This window comes from Vicia villosa, linkage group LG1 (genome assembly GCF_029867415.1).
Source record: "Vicia villosa cultivar HV-30 ecotype Madison, WI linkage group LG1, Vvil1.0, whole genome shotgun sequence".
Lineage (NCBI taxonomy): Eukaryota > Viridiplantae > Streptophyta > Magnoliopsida > Fabales > Fabaceae > Vicia > Vicia villosa.
This window is the reverse complement of record NC_081180.1, coordinates 17,059,734-17,082,994: the sequence shown is the minus strand read 5'-3', so window position 1 is coordinate 17,082,994 and position 23,261 is coordinate 17,059,734. Positions and strand designations below refer to the sequence as shown.

General features: G+C 34.7%; 3 protein-coding genes and 1 long non-coding RNA gene across 7 annotated transcripts; 3 read left to right on the top strand and 1 right to left on the bottom strand.

The window, feature by feature from the left end:
* The first annotated feature begins 468 nt into the window (after nucleotides 1-468).
* On the top strand, nucleotides 469-4,184 carry LOC131629808 (pro-cathepsin H). Its single transcript, XM_058900610.1, has 7 exons — nucleotides 469-814; nucleotides 895-1,010; nucleotides 1,463-1,536; nucleotides 2,044-2,308; nucleotides 3,384-3,515; nucleotides 3,690-3,825; nucleotides 3,918-4,184. The coding sequence occupies exons 1-7, from the start codon at nucleotides 523-525 to the stop codon at nucleotides 3,953-3,955; spliced, it is 1,053 nt and encodes a 350-aa protein (XP_058756593.1). The 5' UTR covers nucleotides 469-522; the 3' UTR covers nucleotides 3,956-4,184.
* A 1,883-nt stretch (nucleotides 4,185-6,067) lies between these two features.
* On the top strand, nucleotides 6,068-7,448 carry LOC131655261 (F-box/kelch-repeat protein At3g23880-like). Its single transcript, XM_058925186.1, has 2 exons — nucleotides 6,068-7,162; nucleotides 7,443-7,448. Exons 1-2 carry the CDS (start codon nucleotides 6,203-6,205, stop codon nucleotides 7,446-7,448), a joined length of 966 nt encoding a protein of 321 aa, XP_058781169.1. The 5' UTR covers nucleotides 6,068-6,202.
* Nucleotides 7,449-7,731: 283 nt separating this feature from the next.
* Nucleotides 7,732-10,366, bottom strand: LOC131601753 (uncharacterized). Of its 4 annotated transcripts, none has more exons than XR_009283823.1 (6): nucleotides 9,879-10,366; nucleotides 9,425-9,808; nucleotides 9,159-9,207; nucleotides 8,857-9,000; nucleotides 8,581-8,693; nucleotides 7,732-7,904 (listed from the first exon to the last, which is right to left on the bottom strand). It is a non-coding gene; the product is annotated as an uncharacterized LOC131601753 (long non-coding RNA). The 4 variants fall into 4 exon arrangements; XR_009283812.1 differs by having other exon boundaries at nucleotides 7,735-7,904; nucleotides 9,159-9,561; nucleotides 9,720-9,808; XR_009283810.1 differs by having other exon boundaries at nucleotides 7,737-7,904; nucleotides 9,159-9,558; nucleotides 9,720-9,808.
* A 7,783-nt stretch (nucleotides 10,367-18,149) lies between these two features.
* On the top strand, nucleotides 18,150-21,134 carry LOC131629803 (protein OXIDATIVE STRESS 3 LIKE 1-like). The gene is made up of 2 exons (XM_058900605.1): nucleotides 18,150-18,612; nucleotides 20,478-21,134. The coding sequence occupies exons 1-2, from the start codon at nucleotides 18,371-18,373 to the stop codon at nucleotides 20,956-20,958; spliced, it is 723 nt and encodes a 240-aa protein (XP_058756588.1). The 5' UTR covers nucleotides 18,150-18,370; the 3' UTR covers nucleotides 20,959-21,134.
* Nucleotides 21,135-23,261: the final 2,127 nt, after the last annotated feature.

Below are 23,261 nucleotides of genomic sequence, written 5' to 3'. Positions count from 1 at the left end.
TTAATTAATTAAAGTAAACAACTTTTTAAAATATCTTATGTATAAATCAAAATCCACGTGAAATAACGTTTGTATTTAAAATAGCTCAAACAAATAATGCATATTGATATTGATAATTAATTAGTCACGTCAACTACTTTTAGCCCAATGAAAAATAAATATTAAGATTCTATTTTATATAATAAAGAAAAATAATACTCTTTGATCATAAAAAATTTAAAATTTATGAATAATTGTTATATTTTATATATTAATTTAATGAATTAAAAAAGTACTAGTAACTAATAGTAGTATAGTACGTCAGTCATCAAGAAAACGGTAACTAAAATGAAAAAAAGAAACGAAAAGTAAACGAAGGATAATTTCGTCATTTCACTTAGCGATGAGCACCAATAATTATCTTTCTTACAAAACATCCAATAGAAATCGAAACAGTGATAGTATAAATACCAAGATCGAGACCCAGTGATTGAAGAGTAGAAGATAGAAACTTTTCATAGCAGAGTTTTGGGAGAGAGTGAAATGGCACAGTGGTCGTTGCTTATCCTTTTCTTCTGCGCGGCCACCGCCGCCGCCGGATTCACCTTCCACGACTCCAACCCTATCCGGATGGTCTCCGACACAGAGGAGCAACTACTTCGCGTGATCGGAGAAAGTCGTCACGCTGTCTCTTTCGCCCGTTTTGCTAACCGATACGGTAAGCGATACGAGACTGCCGATGAGATGAAGGCTCGGTTTAAGATCTTTTCGGAGAATCTTGAAGTTATCAGGTCTACTAATAAGAGAGGACTCAGTTACAAGCTCGGTGTTAATCGTATGTGGTGTTGATTTTTCTTTGACTTTGATTTTGTTTTTTGTTTTTGTTTGGATTTGATTGAGGTTTTTGAGTTGTAGGTTTTGCTGATTGGACTTGGGAAGAGTTTAGAAGGCATAGACTTGGTGCTGCTCAGAATTGCTCTGCTACTCTCAAGGGGAATCATAAGATTACTGATGCTAATCTTCCTGAGGAGGTATGTCAGCAACAACTACTATCAATTCTATGAAAATTGAATTAATATAAGTTTCAATTATTGTATTTTATCAAATTATTATCGGTATAGACGTGTCAAGACGTGTCAGTGTAAGTGTAGTAGTATATGTCTATGGGATAGTCTATGTGACACACCTTTGATATGAAGTTGATGCTATATAAACTACTATTACTTCTATTGTAGCTGTTGTTGGTATTTGCTATTTTACTTTGAACATGTGTTGAATGTGAAATGCTTATTGGGTTAGTTTCAATTCTAACACCAATTAATTTAGATTTTGGTTACTTTGTGGTTGGAATAAGTGTATTGAGATTAATGAGATGGATAAAAGCATGATTTTTGATAGAAGATTATGATATGGTTTGATCTTTCCTCAATTACTATCGGAGGAGCTTTGTATGAATTTGTTTTCTTTTTGTTCTTGTGTGCAGAAAGACTGGAGGAAAGAAGGTATAGTCACCCAAGTTAAAGATCAAGGCCACTGTGGATCATGCTGGACATTCAGGTTGCTTTCTGACTGTGAAACTGTTTTGTAACTAACAGAATCTTCTGTGTGTAGGTTTATTTGAAAATTCTAAAGCCTGATTTTTGGAGTTTACATCTTAACTTCTTGAAACCCTGTCATTTGGTCATATAAGCTAGCTGTTTTTTAGAAATCATTCAAGCAAACTTAACAATATTTCTTTGGTTCAGTGTCTTTTTAGTACTTGCTTTTAACAATTCCTCATTTTATGTTTTCACTTCATTGTATTTACTGTTGATTCGATTGTAGCCTTTTTAAAGTGTCTAATAATCTTGTGGAAGTAATAGCAACAAGTACGCGTGTATCACTTTAAAAAATTTATGAACCCACAAAATCTTACTTTTAAGTCCTACTTTATTTTAGTTACTTTTAGCCAAATATTTACTTATTCATCACTTTCTTAATTTGATGCATTTAAAATTCAACCCACAAGGGCTTGCAAGTAGTTCCATGTTATCATATCTATAACCGTAACATTGTCCTCTGCAGCACAACCGGAGCATTGGAAGCAGCTTATGCACAGGCATTTGGAAAGAATATCTCTCTTTCTGAGCAGCAGCTAGTGGATTGTGCTGGTGCTTTCAATAACTTTGGATGCAACGGGGGGTTGCCGTCCCAAGCCTTTGAATACATTAAATACAATGGTGGCCTTGAGACAGAGGAAGCATATCCCTACACTGGAAGCAATGGTCTCTGCAAATTTTCATCTGAAAATGTTGCTGTTAAAGTCCTTGGCTCCGTCAACATCACCTTGGTAATAATACGTTTGATTATTAATTTACTGCTTGATGTTTGTTAGCTCTACCCTAGCTAGCCATGGCTAAGTTAATTACTTTTGTTGGTTTAGCAATTAAGTTTATATTAGGCATGGCAACAAAACCCGTACCCGCGGGTACCCACCCGAACTCGCCCCGAAGTTGACGGGGAAAACCTGCTTTGGCTGGGTTTGGGTTTTCCCCGATTATAAAATATGGGGACGGGGCGGGTAATGGGGACACTAGTACCCACCCTGAACCCGTCCCCAAATCCGCCCCGTTTATTTCATTGTGTATATTATTATATATTTTTGATAATTTAGAATATTAAATATGTGGCGAAAGTTTTAATATTTTGAATTGTATTTATTATTTAGAATATTTGAAATGTATGTATGAATTTTTTTGAAATTGTTTTATTTTATTATTTATAAAGTAATTTAATTTTGAAAAAAATAAGTATTTCTATTAAAAAAATGGGTCATGCTAACATGTGCCCTTAGGGCACATGTTAAGGATACTATAATTAGAAAAAGTGCAAAGTAATTAAATGCAATAAAGTCATATTTAAAGTTTCGATACATTGAATGCACGCGTTCCAAAAAAATATCTCTATAAATATCTCATTTAGCTTTTCCCTAAAAAAATTGATTCACTAAATGGATGGTGGCGGGGCGGGGATACCCGAACCCACCCCGAACCCGATTGGGTCAGGTTTGGGTTTTAATTCTCCATCGCCGATTGGGTTTGGGGCGGGGAACGGGGATTGTTTGGGAATTCGGGTTTGGGTTTGGGAAGGTAATAACCGTCCCCGACCCTCCCCGTTGCCATCTCTAGTTTATATTACTCTTAGTTAGAAGTTGATTTGTCGGAAGCAACTCCGAGCACAACACTCATTTGCAGATTCCCCTTATTTTCTCTGTTAGATCATCAATTCACATTATGTGGTCATATGGATAAATGTAATGTTGTGTTGCATTTGCTCTGTAGAGGCATGGCAGAATCAGATCACTCAGACCTCAACTTCATCTATATAGGATTTTCTAATTGTGTTTAATTTTGATTCGGTTGTAGGGTGCTGAGGATGAATTGAAACACGCAGTTGCTTTTGCTCGGCCCGTTAGTGTGGCATTTGAGGTGGTGCGTGACTTTAAATTATACAAGAGTGGAGTTTACTCTAGTACAACTTGTGGCAGCAAACCCACGGTGAGTATGCTGCAATAGCAAGATAGTACCTGATCCTTCTCAATCCCGTGTTTGATTCATTTGCAGAACAAAATACTTCACAACTAGTTTACTGCACTGATATAGCATATATCTTATTTATGGCATAGCATCATGCTTCACTCGAACTTAACTAAATTTAAATTTGCCGTGCAGGATGTGAATCATGCTGTTCTTGCTGTTGGATATGGAATTGAAGACGGTATACCATATTGGCTCATTAAAAATTCGTGGGGAGGTGATTGGGGTGATCATGGCTACTTCAAGATGGAAATGGGAAAGAATATGTGCGGTAAGGATTCACCGGATCTGAATTTGTTCAGCTGAAGATAATCATTTCTCAGTTAGTTACTGGCTTTTGCTAATCCTCTTTGTTAATTTCAGGTGTTGCAACATGTTCATCCTATCCTGTTGTGGCTTAAATGGCAAATAGGGATATGATGCCCAAAAGGATGCTTTGGAGACTTCCTTCCTGTACGCTATCTTTGTAGTTATTCATCTTAAACATGTTCATCCTATCTTTGTTGATGTTAGTATGTAAAATAAGTTTGGAATCGAGACGCAAAATTTCTTCTATTTTTCATATACGACATTACTGAATAAGATTGTAAATCATGTATCATTATTACATAGAGACATAATTTCATTAAAGGATGTCATGCAGTGTGTTTATCATTCACTACTTAATAGTTTTAGGCTCTTTGTGATGATCAATAATTTATGATTTCTGAAAATGGTCAAAACTCCTCTATTTATGATATAAGTAAGATAAAAATAAAATATGGATGCATAATGTCAGAACAAAAACGAACACAAAAACTTCATCAACGACAAATCTCATTTCTCACATGATGTCATTCGTATATAATACTTTGTATGTAAGAGTACTCTTTTATTTAAAACAAAAAAAATGTGATGTCATTGTTATTGTGTGTTTACCTGGTCCTCTAAGATATTATTGTGCGAGTTTAATACGAAACACCAATCAATAGTTTTTCAAAATATAGAGTTATGTATCTATCTATTTTATGTGGAAAAAACAAATAAGGTTTCTTATTAAAAAACAAAAGAGTTTATTTTATTTATTTTACAATTGCCAAACCAAAAATTATGCTCCCATCACTCCTTTTATCTGATCAAGACTCATTTGTCAGTATCTATCTAAGAGATATCTTACACGAAACGTCTCCCAGTGTGTTTGGGTAAGACGGAAAGTTTTGGCTCAAAAATAACTGGAATTGAAAGAAACTTCCTCCATCTCTAACATAATTTTCAGATTTTGTACTCCCATTTCCTTTTGGCTTCTCCAATTATATCTGGCACCCCATATTTCTTTTATGTACCCAAATGTCATTTTCATTATTTATTTTATTTTAAAATAATATTTAATCAAAAAAATCATTCTAAAAAAACATTAAAATTAAAAAATCTAATTGCACATTTAAAAAATCTGATACTGTAATTCATATTGGATAGGCTTATAAAAAACGAAACTAACACTACTCAATTTTTTTGATAAATTTAAAATTTTTAAATTTTTGAAAATTTGGTAATTCATATTTAATAGAAAAAAATGAACTTAACACAATTGTATTTTTTTTATAAATATTTAATATTAGATATTTGAAAAATCCATATAAATTATATAATTAAATTTTTTTTTATAAAATTCGGTATAAAATCAAATATTTTTGAAAAATAAAAAAAACTCATGAAATTTTTCAAAAATTCGATAAAAACTAATAGGTCTCCTAAAAATTCAATAAAAAAAAAATCATAGTTCTCTCAAAAATTTGATTAAAACTAATGAAATTTTTCAAAAGTTCGATAATAACTAAAAAATTTCATAAAAATCCAATAAAAACTCAAAAACTTCACAAAAAATCCAAAAATCACAATATTTTTAAAAAATATACAAAATCACAGTAAAAATACTATTAAAAAAGAGTATTAGGTTAGGTATAACTTGATATTGCAAGACAATTTTTCGATGTATATTTTAGAGAAAATATAATTTTGTATAATTATAGATTAATTATGTTTTAAAATTACAAATAATATGTGCAATTTGTTAGACCTTTTCATTGAACATAGTTTAAGTAATTCTATTTTCGGTGGTTTATATTTTATTTTCTTATGTTGTGTTTTTGGATTTGGCTTCAAGTACAATATCACAAATTTTAAGGCATGGATTTTTTTAATCTTGCAAACTTCGTACTCAATACTAACAGGAACGTATTTGCATGTGGTATTTTCATTCCTAATTGAAACCACACGTATTTTGTAGGATGATATTTAGAGCTATTATGTAGGATATTTGAATAAAACCTATTGGCTATTGACATTTTTCTAAAAAAAAACCTTGTTTTTGAATAACAACAGCACTATTTATAGAGAAATACTTGCATGGACACGTACCTAAATCTATATTTTAGGAACAACCAATTAAAAGAGAGAAAAATAAAATTTATTAAAAATTTAATTTCTCTTTTAATTGCTATCATGGGGGTGGTTGGTTTAATGGAGGAGAGAGACAATTTTATTTCAACTTTTTAATTAATAAAAAAATGTGATTGGTTGTAGGTAAATCCATGTATTAGGGTTGTGTCTATATAAGAATTTTCCCTATTTATATTGCTATGTTGCAATTGATTCCGGTATAGTATAGAATGGAATCTCATGTTGAGAGAAGATTCGGAAGAACAAACCCTAACCCTAACATGATGTCTTGTTCTTCTCTTCCTTTCGACCTCATTCCCGATATACTCTCTAGGCTACCTGTCAAATTCCTTCTCCAATTACAGTGTGTCTGTAAATCTTGGAATTCTCTAATATCCGACCATCAATTTGTCAGAAAACACCTTAACCGGTCAAACACTCACAACCTCCACTGCTTAAGACGCCCCAACTGTTACTCACACCACTATACTATACAGTCTAACCCACTCCGATCCGTTTTTACACGCATAAACCCAAACTTCACTTCATTAATATTCCCTTCCTATGGTATTCATGAAAGAGTTAAATTTGAACTGATTGGCTCTTGCGACGGAATCCTTTGTCTGGCTGACTATTGTCTGCACTTGGTTATATTGTGGAATCCTTCTGTTAAAAAAGGCAAAGAATTACCCCTTTTGGAAAGGACAAGGGATGTTTCTTTCACTTCAATCGGCTTTGGTTATGATTCTCTTGCCGATACTTACAAAGTTATTGTTATTAACAAAACAAAAGGAAAAGTTCATACACTAGGTACCAATTTTTGGAAAAGTATTCCTGACTTTCCTTCCGACGGTCTCCCCGTTGAGAGAAAGGGAAGATTTGTGAGTGGCAGTGGCACCATAAATTGGTTGACCACATACTTTATTGTTTCTTTTGATTTGAGAAAGGAGTCCTATCAAAAGATTTTCCTACCTCCAGTTGTAAATGCACGTCGGTTGTTCTTAGGTGTAATGAGAGATAGCTTGTGCATCATTGCAAATAGTGATATTTGGATTATAAAGGAATATGGTAACGAAGAGTCTTGGACTAAATTGTTCACCATTGATAAACATCTTATAAGATGTTATACCATAGTTGATATACTATGTAGTTTTGAAGATGACCAAGTGCTCATTAAGGCTAAAGGGCCGGTGTCACTAGTGCAAAAACTACTTTTTACATCGGGTGAAAACTACTTTTTACATCGGTCTTGGGCCCGATGTAAAGCCAGGCGATGTAATAAGTCTGAGACATTTTACATCGGTTCAAGGCCTGATGTGAAAAATTAACATACCACATCGGTTGAATCAGATGTCTGATGTGAAAAATAATACAATTTTTTTATTAAAAAATATGCGCCATATTTTACATCGGTTTTCGTCTACACCTGATGTAATAGATTGTTTTTACATCGGTCTTCAACTTTGCCAGATGTAATAGACCTGCTTTTACATCGGTTTTAATAATGCCCGATGTAATACGTTTACTGCTTTTAAGTATATAATGGTTGTTTTTTTTCCTATTTTAACCTGTAATTTATTTTCTACCTAATTTTCCATATAAGATTCAAATAACATAGACCAAAGTTAGGTCGCTAGTTTGTATATTTTTCCAACAACACACTGACCACATTTAATTGCACCAAATAGCTAAGATATATATATATATATATATATATATATATATATATATATATATATATATATATATATATATATATATATATATATATATATTTGTCAAAATATACAAAAGTATTAATCTCGGATACACAAGTGTACAAAATGATAAAAAAAGGTTTACACGGTTTACTACTACAATGACTGCTGTTAAGATATCGTTACTTCCATGTGGAACAAAGACACCTTTTTCAGCTTCTTCAACTAGAGAATCCTACAAAATGCAAAAACCACAACTAAATTCAATAATTTTTAAATAATCACAAATATAATAATATTTGAAGTAATTTCCAAATTTTACTGACAATTTTCTCCAACAGTCTCATATTTCAATATCTTATTTATACTCTTAAATCTATAAAGCAATATGGGTTCTTAACTTGTTGATACATGACACTACAATATTTCAACACTAAAGCTATAGTTTTACTGAGAGTTTTATTTATATTAGTTATTAATTATTACTTTTAGTTTTTAGATTATTTTATAGTGTAGTTTCTAATATTTATAATATAACTATGTAATGTATGATGAAATAATACTTGTGAGTTGTCACAATATGACAAGATATCAAATTCTCTTGAAATCGATACAATCATTTCCTTTCGTCTCTTGAAATTACAATGGTAGAAATTACTTAGATATTTCTTTGGAGCAGTAAGAATTTCCCATGCGTTGCATAACCACAAGTCCACACCCTAGTTATATGATAACTAAACTATCAATTTGTTATCATTTTAAGTTTTCTGTCAATAAATAAAACTAAGTATGAAATTCACATTGCCACCTAACTAGTTCAGAGAGATATGTTGAATTAAAATTAAAATAAAGGAAAAATGTCTTGTTTGTTTCATTTTCATTAATAAAAATAATAAAATATGGCTATAAACCTTATATAAATTGAACCCTCCTTTGCAGCACGAAGATTTGATTCTTCAGGTGGAAGGAGCTTGCACAATGACAAAGCTTCTTTGAAGTTACCAGTGGCTGTTAATTAGACAATCTGCAATGAAATAGTATATACAATCTTTAACATGTGATATGATAACAAAACACAATGTGTATAATATATAACCAAAAATTGAAAAAGGAGGTACTATTTCTTTATTTGCACTAGAACCCAATAGCAGATACCACATTATGAATATCGATCATATTGCAAATACCTGGACTCCAAGAGGAACAGGAAAGAGGCCATGAACTGTGTTTTCTAAAGCAATAATCACTGAATTATTGCTCTAGTGAAGATGGCGTACATTTCAAAAAACTACTGTTCATATCAATGGATATGGACCTCGGAGAGATCGAACCTGCATAATGCAAGCAACAAAAAGTGTATAGATGAACAACCTCTGCCACAAAAAAAATAGTCTGAAATTTATTCTTGATAACCAACGTTTGACACCATATATTTAGTTATATCCACAAATCTTGGCAGCAGAGCTAAAGCATATGGCTTCTGAATTACCTTATGAGCGAAGTTTTCCGTTTTGGTCCATAATGACGCCAATGTTATCCTGAAAATGCAAAATCATAAAGCAGGGGTTTTAATAAAGAACATCAGTTAATATTTTGACTACTTTCCCCCATTTTAATAGTAGGTAGATTTTGAGTTCCTGCATCAATATTTCTTGGGGAAAGCAATATTATGCGCTAATGAGTTTCTAAAATAACCTCAAACTGATATTACTATATATTAATCTGAATACTTTTTGCATGATTTAAATTCACAACCTAACTCTTTACTAATCCATTGTTGAGGAAATAAAGATCAAAGGATTTAAGGGTGTCACAAGTGCACGAAATTCTGACCATGACCAAAACTTGCTTCACGAAATTCTGACCACTTTGGAGGTGGATCTATATACCTGCTAAACATCAACGACACAGCCGTACAAATCTTAAGAATTATCTAAGAATCTTAAACGGCACAATAAAAGGGATAAAGAAAACTCAAAGGTTGAATTTGAAAGCAACCTCAATATCTTTTATGGTGTAATAATGATTAAGAGAATATAATCAGGCTTACTTATGAGCTAAGCCTTCTTTGTTCCCTCCATCACCAATTATTGTATGAACAGCACCGCAAGGATCTAATTTTAAATTATATACGCGTTTCTGTAAATTACACAAGAGTTAGTTGAGACTCAATTATGATTGGAAAGTAAAATTTACAAAGTAAGCATACCTGCGTGCACGTGACCGACAAAAGCTCTACGGTGAAATTGGTGGAGATCCGGGTCGGATTTACGTCAGCGTCCGTGGGAGGCTGGATTTCACGTCGTGTAAGGAGACGGAGAGGGTCGCAGTTCTACGGTGATATCACAGTGGTTGTCGACGATCTGGATGGTGTGAGAAGCCCGTCGGATCTGCAGCTTGGTGTGGGGATCGTAGAAGGGTTCGCGGCGGTGTTTGTGTCGGCAAATGAAATCGATGACGAGGGTGGCCGGCGCAGCGTTTTAGCGGTGGCTGGTCTGTCGTCGGAACTGTGGTCTGAAACGGAATCGGACGTGATATTTCAGTGAAAAAACGAAATCGGCGCAGCGTTTGTGCGGTGGCTGGTCCGTCTTCTCGAATCGACGCAGCTTTTGTTCTTCTGTTTGGAAACAGTGAAAACATGATTTCATGATTTAGGGTTTTCGTTTAACAGGGGGGGATTTCACTTCGGTTTAGTAAAAGCCCAATGTAAAGGTCCAAATATAACAAAATTTCTTCTATTTACCAAACTGCCACCGTGTTTTATTTTTTCATTAATGGACTTTTCACATCAGTGTAAATCTAGGCCCGATGTAAAATCCTTTATAACAAAATTTCATTTTATTTACCAAACTGCCACCTTGTTATATTTTTTCCTAAATCAAATACTTTTTACATCATTGGAAATAAGTATATGATGTAAAATTCTTTAATAAATATTTTTCACATCATATATCTTAAAACCTGATGTAAATTCCTTTAACCAAATGTCTTATTTTTAGTAGTGTGTGCGAGTTTATTACTTACAATTTTATAAATGGTACTTTTAGATCTATTAATTCTAATTACACCTCAGAAGTTTGTGTGGAGAGTTTGGTATCACCTTGGTTATGCAAATGGGGTGCTGTCACGTATCATTGTTAATTAATGGTTGATTGATTCTACAGTTTGATAAATTCTAGTTACTTTTATTTATTTATTTGTTAGAGGTTTTGTCATGTCACCATGTTAATGTTTGATACCTTGTGCTGAATAATTATGTTGAAAACAAAATACCTGGTGCTGAGCTCTCCATCTCAAGAAACTTTAAGCTTGAGAATAGGAGTAGTTGGTTGTGAAATTGTCATTGACAGATAAATCATATGTTCATGACCATTTATTAGCGTGCAACAACCATGTGTACATCTTATAGTATTATCTTACATCTATTCACACTTTATTTTTAGTCTATCTCTATAAATTTATTACTCCATAGCATACTTCACTTTTCCTCTTTCTAGCTCATACAATGTGTTTACATCTTACGCGTTGACAGTCGGGGAGAAAAACATGTGGATGTGTATGTGTTACCTTAACGGTGCAAGACACGAGGCATAATCCATGTGTTTCTTATTCTTAAATGAAGGAAAAGGCCTTGCCGGCCCACTGCACTCACTCCACAACTAGCAACGTGCCACCTTCCTCTCCTTGTTAATGTTTTTCTTTTTATAATTTAGTATAGTTGCTAGTAGAAGTAGAAACATTTATATCTTAATGCATCCATTTGTAATTGAATGATTTCTAAAATTGGAAGAACTTTCCAATACTAATCATCCAAATGAATAGATAAAAATTCTCTAACACTTTAGAAATAGTCTCTTTAATTAAAATTGAAATTCACATTCATCCCCAACAAATCATCTTCACAAATAAGGTGCATCCCAATCCCATATAAATTTATTTAGGTCTATATGAATTTTAACCAATTAAAAACAGTGAATTAGTAAAATAAGTTGGGATAAAATGCAAAATTTTAAAAGTAGCTACAAGAATTCTAGAGAGGCTTTTTGCCAACTCTCTGTTGCATTCCACATGACACTGTAAATTAACAGACACGGAACCTTCAAAACCTTGCTAAAGGGGTGGTTTTAGATTGGAAACATTTCTACTACCAAATGTAACTTTTACGAGTTCTGTAAAGATCCTCTGATGTTTATTCGCTAAGTTTCAGTTGGTAGGTTCCCCGAGCTTTGTTTCTCGGTTTTGTAAGCGGGTTAGAGTATCCCTAGTACTCTCTCAATTCAGCCCTTGCTAATATAAAAAAAAAAGAAACATGTAAAATATACTTGTCCTTATTGTTTTGTGTTAGAAACATAAAATGCGAATTGAACAGCTTCCGGTCCAAATTCGCTATTAATCATGAAATTAGGAAGTGGAATAGATTATATATTGCAACATCTTTACCCCTTATAATATCATATTGTTTTATACACTTGAGTTCCTTTCAATCGGTACCCGATCGAGCCACCCCTTGAAAGACGTTCACTCCCAACGAGATCAATGAGGTTTAATTTAGAATACCTTGTACTTGTTGTTCAATGCTCTAACAGAAAAAGGAGATAATAAGTCACAATTTGGTGCACGTTAGATGGATCCAAACAACTCGTTTATATCATATATTCGAAGAGTGAATACGAAATGGCTTCTAGAAGATTGTTCATACATTTGAGTTTTTCCCATATATTTATGTTAGAACAAGCACAAAACTTGTAGGTGAATCAATGGAGAAAATAGAGAATTTGAGAAGATGGAGAAATATGAGATACTGAGGTAGAGAGAGCAATTGAGGAAAATTATGTCAAATGGCATTAGCTTCAAACCAAGTACATGAGGGTATTTATAGGATACTAAAACATTACAACTTGGAACCATAACAGACCCATAAATCAACTAAAATTTCAAAATGTCGCGTAGGAAACCAATTCCCCGAAACTGTGTAATCGATTTCCACAAAAAAATTAAACCAGAAAACTGAAAAAGCTTTAGTAAATCGATTTTCTCAAACTGGGTAATCGATTTCCACAACGCAACTTTGAATTTCCAGATTTCTAGAAGTACTTTTCAAATAAGTTGCTTTTCACAAAACGGTCTCAAAAGCTTTCACATTGCATTTGAATTATCAAGGACTTCAATACAACACCTTAATTCAAATGCTCAAAGTTCTTCATGCCTAAACTTGTCACTAGCTTCTGGAAAACCACATTTGTTACACCTTTCGTTAACGAATTCCCAACTTGTTCTTCGCTTTGACAGTATCCTAATTGCAATTGGCCTACACACACCAGATCCCTCAAGTAATGAAATCTCGTCTCAATATGCTTGCTTCTCCCATGTGCTATGGGATTCTTAGCAAGACTAATAGTTGAAACGTTATGAACCAAGAGTATGACAATTTCCTCTACCTTGTTTCCCAACTCTTCTAGCAGATTCACGAGCCACACAATCTGAACGCACACAACGACACCACGATATACCCGACCTCGCAAGAAGAGAGTGCTATAATAAGTTCCTTCTTAGAACACCAAGAGATTGGTGCTCCTCTGAACATAAAGACATAACCATTCGTAGACTTTCGATCGTCCTTATCTTTGCACCAATTGGAATTTGTGTAACCGATCAATTCACATTTTCTGCCCGTGTCAGCTGCAGGAAACAAAATACCGCAACCAAGAGTACATTTGACGTATCTTAGAATTCTCTTAACTGCTGTCAAGTGAGAAACCTTCGTGCTCTCCATGAATCTACTCGCAATACCGACATTAAATGCCAAATCTGGCGGTGTATTGCATAAATAACGTAACGATCCAATCAATCTCCTATATTGCATTGGATCCACATCCTGATCATCATCACTTTTAGACAAGTGTAACCTTGCATCAGCCAGTGTATTGTCAGCATTGCAATGATCCATATCACACCTCTTCAATATCTCAAGTGCATACTTTCTTTGATGCATAAGTAGTCTCAATTTTGACTTGTGGAACTTTATGCCAAGAAAGTAAGTAATGATACCAAGGTTACTCATTTCTAACTCCACCATAAGCTCACTCTTAAACTTAGAAATGCTCAACTCATCATTTCCCGTGATCAACAAATCATCCACATATAAGCAAAGTATTATCACATCTTTGCTCGCATCCATCTTCACATATCCACTATGCTCCGAAACACACCTCTTGAAGCCAACATCGATAAGGAAACCATCTATGCGTTTGTTCCAAGCTCTTGGAGCTTGTTTCAAACCATAGAGTGCCTTCTTCAACTTGTAGACCATTCCCTCTTGATTTGTAACAACAAAACTTGATGGTTATTCTACATAGACTTCCTCTTCAAAGTGGACCGTTCAAAATGTGGATTTCACATGCATTTGAGACATCGACCAATTGTTGAAATTAGCAATGCCAACAACTAGTTTAATAGTTTCCAACCTAGCAACTGGTGCGAATACTTCATCAAAGTCTATACCTTCTCTTTGCAAAAATCCCTTCGCAACAAGTCGAGCCTTATACTTGGCAATTTCGTCTTTTAGATTTGCCTTCACCTTATAGACCCATCTCACACCTATTGCCTTCTTTCATTATGGTAAATCAACCAACTCCCAAGTGCTATTCTTCTCGATCAATTCCAGCTCTTCTTTCATCGCACACAACCACTTTAGATCGCTTAATGTCTTCTCCGTGCTAACAGCCTCATATTCGACCATAGGTGCAAAGTGAATGAGATCACCATCATTGTTAATCTCACTGTCCCAAAATAATTCACAATATTCATACTCTTCACATCAAACAACTTGTAGCCTCCGGTAGGGTGGTAGCCAACAAGCAGAATCAATTCTCCTTTGTCATCCAACTTCTTTTGAAGCTGTCCCGAAATGTGTCGAAACGCAACTGAACCGAAAACTTTCAAATGACTTAAACTTGGTTTAAATCCACTCAATACCTCTTCTGAAGCCACTTTGTCCAGCTTCTTTGTAGGGCACCTATTCAACAAAAAGGTGGCTGTAGAAAACGGCTTCATCCCACAATTCCATCGACAAGCTTTAACCCTTCAACATGCTACAAACCATATTCAATATCGAATGATTTTTCCTCTCAGTAACACCATTATTTTAAGGCGTATAAGGTGGCACAACCTCACGCACTATACCCTCCTCATCATAATAATTCGCAAACTCATTCGAGGTATACTCACCTTCACCATCTGTTTTGAGAATTTTGATTTTGTGACCACTTTGCCGCTCAACCATAGACTCGAACTTCTTTAATACATCATACACCTCATTTCCTCTTGATAAGGTAGGTCCATATCTTCCTACTGAAATCATCGATAAACGTGACTAAGTATCGATTGCCACCATACGAGTTGACTTGCATTGGACCACACACGTCATAGTACACCACCTCAAGGTGACATTTGGTCCTATGACCCGCATATTTGCTGGAGCTACCTTTGTGTTGCTTCCCTTGCACACACTTTTTACACATCTCAGCTGGAACATTAATTCTTGGCAACCCGGTTACCATACCAATCCTATGTAATGCGTCGAGGTCTCAAAAATTTAGATGTCCAAGACGGTAGTGCCGCAACCACTCTTAACAACTTGCTGATGTAGCAAGGCACCTATGATCCATCACCTTCAACTACATATTGAAGGTTCTAATGGCAACCATAAGAGCTTTAAGGACTAAAACCCCGTTTCGGTCCAAAACGCGCAAAATCTTATTTTCCATGCAAATCGTGTAATCCTTCTCAAGCAATTAGGCAATACTCAAGAGATTAAATTTAATTCTAGGAATGTATAGCACATCTTGGATCACAGAATGAACAACATCCCTTCTCATGATCAAAACATCACCGACCCCGTCGGCCACTAAAGTGGTGTCATTCGCGATTATCACTTTATTCTTCGTGGCTTGATTGATTTTGACAAACCAATCCTTTCTACCTATCATGTGTGTTGAATAACCAGAATCCAAGTATTATTCATCACTGACTTGGAATCCATCTTGAACCATTACCATAATGTTTTGCTCCCGACACATTTTTGCAGCACTTTCAAGCTATTGCAGTTGCTACCCTGCATCTTACAGTTGCTACTACTACTGTCCAGAACCTTACTACTACCATAATTTTCCTCTGTGATCATCACAAGAAGCGTATTATCATCATCAACTTATTGTCGAGCAACCTTAGCCTGATCGCTTTGACTTTCCTTTCGTTCTGCGTTACAATCTCTTGTGAAATGACCACATCTCTGGCAATTGTAACATTTTAAGTTACTCTTGTCCCTTCTCTTGGTGTTGTTGCCTTGATCACTACCTTTGGAGCTTCTCTCACCTTTTCCCCCAATCAAAACCTTCAAATTCTGGAAATTTGACTTCCCTTTTGATGTCCATTTTCTTTTCTGTTTCGGACTGGCCCAATGACTAGGCATGGCCCATTTCGCTCCTACTCCCAGGACCACCCGATAGTCTTGGCTCAATCACCTAGGGGCATGGAAGAAGTTACCTCCATTTCCCTACGGTCGGGCTCCTTCCCCCTCTTGTGCCGAGGACGGTGCAGCTCGCTACACTCGACCAGCTCGGTCTCCTTGCCTGAAACAAGGCAGATGCTCTGCTCCAAGGAGACGAGTAGGATCCTGCTCGTTAAGCCTCCCTGTCGACCAGAAACACATCTCTGCCCGATCAACAACTAGTTTTAGGCAACCTCTCAGGATTCCTAGACATACTCCTAGAATCCGGGCAGTCATGTATTTTGGGCCTAAATCCACAATCTAGCCCAAAACATGGACCAACGGCCAAGCGCTGGGGGACAATATAAAAACCCTCTCATTTGAGGGTCAGGTAACAAAATTTTAAACCCTTGAAACACTCTCATGTATCTGTGCTCCTACTTACTTGCTCGTCGGAGTGCCTTGCAGATACACCCCCTTCTCTTTATCAACACCATGCAGACGTCCCTGGTCCACTTTCTGTTTCTGATCACCCTTCGGATCATGTAGTTATATGTGATATATACCTACATATTTATTTGTTGTCTCTATAATTAAGAAATCGTTGGTGTAAGACAATTCCCTGTAGTGACATTGACATTTTAGAAATATCATTCTTAATTATATATATTAATGAGAGATAAATAAATATAATTAATATGATATTATAATCTCACTAATAAAGAATATTTACATTTTTGTCAAATATGAAAAATAGATAGAAGTGAAATGAAAAATAGACAGAATGTATTTAAAAAAAAGTTATGATCTTGAAAATGAAACCATTTTTCAATTAATTTTCTTTCTTTTTCTTGATAGTACAATGTTGTTACAAAAGGAGAAACTCATTCTTCTCTAAAGCCAACACAGGTGAAGACAAGCTACGAAATGAGAGATCTATTATTGCCTTCACATGCAAAATATTTTCTAGATCTGAAGAAGAAAATAGAAGACATACAAAGACATGAGCTTCAATTAATGAAATATCAAATCAATTTTAAATTTTGAAAGAGAAAGATATAAAAATTTGTAACAAATTCTATAAAGATAAACTTTAACCAACACCAAAAAAAATAAAATTGGACGCTTAAATCATACTTTATGATGAAGAAAGACTAAACCTCAAGAACATAAATCTGCACCTAAAATATTCAGATCTATCTTCGACCTGAAAAAAAACAAAAGGGGAAAAATATGTCAAAATGAAGGAGAAAAAGAAATTGGATTTAAGTTAAGAGAAACATTAGTGAGAGATGCTAGAGATGAGGATTTGTTAAAAAAATTAGTATGAGAGATGAAAGAGTATTAGAGATGAAAGTGATGAGATTTGTTGGATGAGAGAGAATGGTAGAAGAGAGTTGTGTGGTTAGAGAGGAGGTTTTGAGCAAGAGGAAACATTGGGAATGAAAACATATGATAGAAAACAAAGCAAGTCTACTTGGTTACCACCCAAATAATAGAAAAATATCATTTTCAAAACATTGTAAAGCAGAGGTGTCCACGTGGATAGGTTCATTGTTGAGTATTGACAATAAGGGTAAAATTGGTATTTCAAGAACATTTAACTTTCTTATATGATAGATATTGAAATCGAAGTAAATGTTGAAACCTAATGAGAAATTCAACTCAACTTCCCTAATCTCTTTCTACTAACAACAAAAAGTGGTGGGTGAGGAGAGAAACCCATAGGTGCGGGTTCTCCATCAAACCCATTTAACATCAACTCCAATCGAACGGTCCACAGCCACTCAATTATCAGCCATCACTAGAAACATCTACTCTGAAAAACAGAAAAGATAAAAAAAATATTGTTTTCTCCCAAACAGATAATCTTTTGTCTTTTAAACCATTTTCATTTACTTTCATTCAATTACAAATATTAAATTCAATGAGGATAAGGTGTCCTGCCACCCACCTCTTTTTTTATTCTTTAACTATTTCCCACGACAATTCCTATAAAATTTAATCCAAAAACTTTACATTAAAAAAATATTCACCAATCACTATTCCCTTTAGCTACAGTAGAATAAAAAATTCCGATACCCATGTGCCACTAACCAGATATTTATATCCACAAAACCACAACTCTTTCTTTTGTTGTTACTGCGTCTTTTCATCTTCATTTCCATTCACACAGCATAATCCAATACTCTTCTTCTTTCTCTCACAAAACGATGCCGCTGTCTCTTGATACCATCGGAAGATCCAGCTTTGCTGATTATGGATCGATCTGCGATCAGGATTTCCCGGAGGAGGATTCTGATTCTGATTCTTGTGGATCGTCGCACTCTTCGCTAGGGAGGAACAGTGACTCGTCGGAAGATTGTTCTGACCGGGAACTGGATGATTCCGGTGAAGTTGAGAAGAAAAGCGGTTTGGATACTATGAATGATTTGGAGGAAGGTTTACCAGTCAAGTAAGTTTTTTTTGTTTTTTTTTTAGATTTTTTTGGATTATTGATTTTATTAGCATCTGTTTTCATGAAGTATGAAATAATCAGAAGTACTACAAAATATGGTTTGTGGATTTACTGTTTTACCCCTGGGTGTTCGGTTATTTACTTGTGGTTTATAGGAATTGTTGATTAGGTTATGTGTTTTGTTTTGATTAGCTATGACATGTTGTTGTCCTGTTACTGTTGGTGTTAGTGGGAGGATTAAGGGAAAGAGTATCTAGGTTTTTATTGGACAGAAAAAAAGCATCTAGATTGTGGGGGTACTTTTGGTTAATATAAGAAAAATTCCATCAAGTTGTGGAACCTCTCTATTATTAGATCCTGAAATATTGTGTCTCAAATTTTTATTCTATTTCTGTTGAGGGGCAGCTTGTAGATCCATTTGTCTTCTATTTCTGTATAAATTTTATTATATTGAAATTATTTAAGAAAGCAAGTTAACACATGCTTCTTAGGAGAATTTTAATTAATACTACTACTACTCATCATTCATTATTACAAATCAAGTTGAGTTTTATAAAGAGAGGTTTTGTTTGACAAACTATCTTTAGAAAAATAAATGATGCTATCCATTGTTAGTTGGATTAGTGGTAATTGACTGAATTTAGTAGGAAAGACCACTGTTCGATCCCCATAACCGCGTCCAATCCACCGGGTGAAAAACGGTTAATTTTGACGGCTTGCAAGTGGATTGACTGCATTAATTTTACTCAACTTGTTCAACTTTGAGTGGATAGGAAGGATGGATATCCAACTTGCCCATTCATATTTAATATTTGGCTCTAAATTTAAAGTTTAAATGTAGTTTTGGTTTTCTATTTTCACAAAATTAAAGTTTTTATATCTTTATTTTAAGGATTTGTTTTTTGCTTCAATTTTTTATGAGATTTAATTCCAACTTATTTTGGAGTGGATTTTGCAGACATGAAAGTGGAGAAATTATATCGATGTCATATTTTAGGAACAGTTTTGTTGACATGTTCTATTAAATTTGTCCGTCTAAACATTGTTTCTAAAATGGAGTGATTTAAATTTAAACTTTTAAAAATAAGACCAAAAATACATTTGAACATAAATTTTAGCGGTCATAGTTGAATTAAATGAGATTAAAATGTCGGTCAAAAATTCAGTATTTGGCGCATCATTTATTTATATTTGTATATTAATGAGTATAAACAAATTGTTGATATTTATAAATCAACAACTTAAAAAAAAAACTCTAATTTAACTTTTCATCTATCATTTATGAATGAATACTAACTACTGAGGGATGTGTTTGGAAAAAATAAATATATGCAGTAGTAATTTGTATAGAGACTTATATAAGATACAATTTTTTTTTTCAAATGAGAGGTTTATATTTGAGAGGTAGGGACTAATACTTTGAAAACAGATGCATCTGGACTCTATATTAAATACTCATACATTTCCTTCTTCACCTTTTGCATTTCTCTTGATCAAATGCATCTAGACACTTTGTATCCAAATACATTTCATTATTTATTCCTAAGGATATGGATATCCTCTAAATATGAGAAGTTTGATAATAGAACAGGTCCACACGTTCATATGGTGGTTGCTGCCATATAGATTTGTCATTTGTGTTAGGTTCAATAAATGCAGAAAGACAGACAGAAATTAATTATCTAAAGGACCATTGCATAGGTCTTTACTCTCCTTACAACGTGTCTCCTTTCTATGAAATGTTAGAATTTATGTTTGAATATATTTAGTAATTTGACCGATAAAAGTAACCAGAAAAAGTTACAATTTTAGTCAAGAACATTTGTGTTTCAACTTTCACATCTTTCTGTTGTGTGATTCAGGAAAGGCATATCCAACTTTTATATTGGCAAATCAAAATCATTCACAAACTTAGCAGAAGCAGCAGGTGCAACATGTGTTCAAGAGATAGTAAAAGCAGAAGATCCTTATGCTAAAAAACGAAAGGATTCACTAGCAAGAAACTTATTAATCGGAAGGAGCCGCAGTTATGCGAATGTTGGTGGAATATCAAACTCAAAGCGAACTTCTAACTTAGGCCGACGAACATCTTGTCTCAATCTGAGTTCCAACGCTGACAGTAGTGATGAGGGGAAGAGTTCAAATTCTAGGTCAATATCTCCTCCTTGTCCACTTCCTCCTCGTCATCCTCTAGCAAATGCTGCACGTCCTCGTCCTAGTCCTCCCAAGCGGGATCTGCCTTTGCGCTCGTATTCTTGGTCTGATCTGAACTCTGTTGCTGAGGGTCATGATTTGGCTGGTTTGGCTATTTGTAGTGGAAACAAAGACAATAAAGTGCACTGAATTTTGATAGGAATTTCACTTTTTAGTTGCTAGCAATGGAGTTTATGAATTTGTTTTGTATTTGAGAGTGTTATCCATGTGAACTCGCCATAAACATACTTTTGAGTAGGGTGTTGTATATTATGAATCTGAAAAGCCTACTTATTAACATAGACAATTTATGTCAACTTTCTTAATTGGTTTCATTGCCATTCAAATATGTTATTACAACATTCAAAACATGAACGAATTTGATCTTGAAGATAATGGCAAAACGCAAAGTAGCACTTCCTCCTTTATGGTGGTTGAATCTTTCTTGGTTGCTGATTCTTTTGTAGTAGCTTTCAAATCATTAAATTTTCAATAACGTTTTAATCCTTCAGTGATATTGGTGGTGTTGGCTATTGGCTTGTAAAAAGACACCATAAATGTACATTTGAATTTAGAAATATACTTGCTAAAATTATTTACCGCGGACTATTTGAGATTTTTAGGATTGTTGTGCTGATAGAGCAAATTCACACAAGGATGGTGAGAAACTCAATATGTGGTATTTTTTGTAACGAATTGGATCCCTTTAATTTCAAGTTTGAGGTACTGATAAGAAATTCATGGGTTTGGACCTTAGGCTCTGAGAGAATAATAACCACTCTAAAAAATGTGAGAAGTGGACAGTTAATTTCCTATTATTCAAGAGAATATTTTTCTTTTTCTTTTGACTCCCTCTCCTATACCGTTGTGGATTGGGACACATCACTCCTCATGCTCTCACGAATTAGGCGAGCAATACTGGGAACAACAATATAACCGAGAAACAAGTGCCCGCTCTGATAAATGGATAGTTAGGGAATCTCTCGCATGGGCGACATGCCACATTGCCTATCCTGCGAGAGTTCTGGTGTCCCCTCTTAAGGGGGGGGGGGGAGACTTTACACTCATATAGATACACAGTTCCTCAAGCACAGAGTCTTTATGAAGTATGAAACTTTAAGTTGAGTCTCTTAGGCGATACTTAAAGTTGAGTCTCTCAGACGATACTTTAAATTGAATCTCTTGGGCGATACTCTAAGTTGAGTCTCTTAGATAAGACTTAAAGTTTAGTCTCTCAAGTGATACTTTAGCCTGAGTTTCTTTGACGAGACTTTAAGTTGAGTCCCTCAAACGAGACTCATTATTGAGTCCCTTAGCGAGATTCTAAGTTGAGTTTCTCATACGAGACTCTAAGTCGAGTTCCTTAAGAGAGACTTAAAGATGAATCCTTTGGGAGAGATTTTAAGTTAAGTCCTTCATGAGAGACTTTAAGTTGAGTCCCTCAGGAGAGACTTAAACTTGAGTCCCTCAGGAGAGACTATAAGTTGAATCCCTCAGACGAGATTCTAAGTTGTTGCTTTTCACTCTATTGGGAATATTCCTATCCAAGTTTAGTATTTATATTGTCCCTTAGAAAGACAAGGATCTTTTAGGGGAAGTCCATCATTCGTATTGCACCTTAAGGGCGGGAAGTGTCTTCTGGTGGAAGTCTAGCATTTAAATCATCTTTTAAAGGCGATCTTCATAGACATAGCCTTCGGGTCTCAAAGCAACCCTACGTCCTACTTTCATATCATTCCTTTTGCCACTTTGCAGAGTTTTTGAGAAAATTAAATATCCGGATTTCAAAGAGTCGTGATTGAGAATATGGTCGGTCGAATCGGCTAAGATAGATATTTGATTTTTCTTCTGAGCGCTCCTTGATTGTGAGATCTGAGAAGGCTACGAGCAATGAAACTAAAAGGTAATTTCAGATTTGGCGAGAATGTAGGAATTGAAAGTCAATTTATTCTTGATTCGGTAACTTATGGAGGTTAAGAATTGGTAAATTGGAGATTTTGATCTGAAATCGCGAGAATTTAGACTCAGAGCATCGATTTTGCTCGATGGTGTTGTGAAGAAAACATGATTTTTGTGGAAAATACACGAATCAGAAGTCGTTTCCCGTATATGGAGCCTTTGTTCTGTTTGGGAACCACAAATGGATGCTCTAGCTCCGCTTAGGAACTAGAAAGGTAGATAGTAGGATTAGTCGTGATCTTGAACAATGACTCTGATCTCCTTTACGATAACGTGAACTGGACATGCATTGTTAGTGCTCCAACGCCCAAGTCTGTTCAATATGAATATAATAAAATTGAAGATCAAAGATTGTACCTTGCTCTTAGCATGTGAACTGTTTTATACTTTAGGTTAAGTTGAATGGATTTGAGATGGATTAGACCTTGGTCAATTGGGCCTTTGGCCAGTCCAGAACATGTATTAATATAAGTAATAAGCGTCATCAAACACAT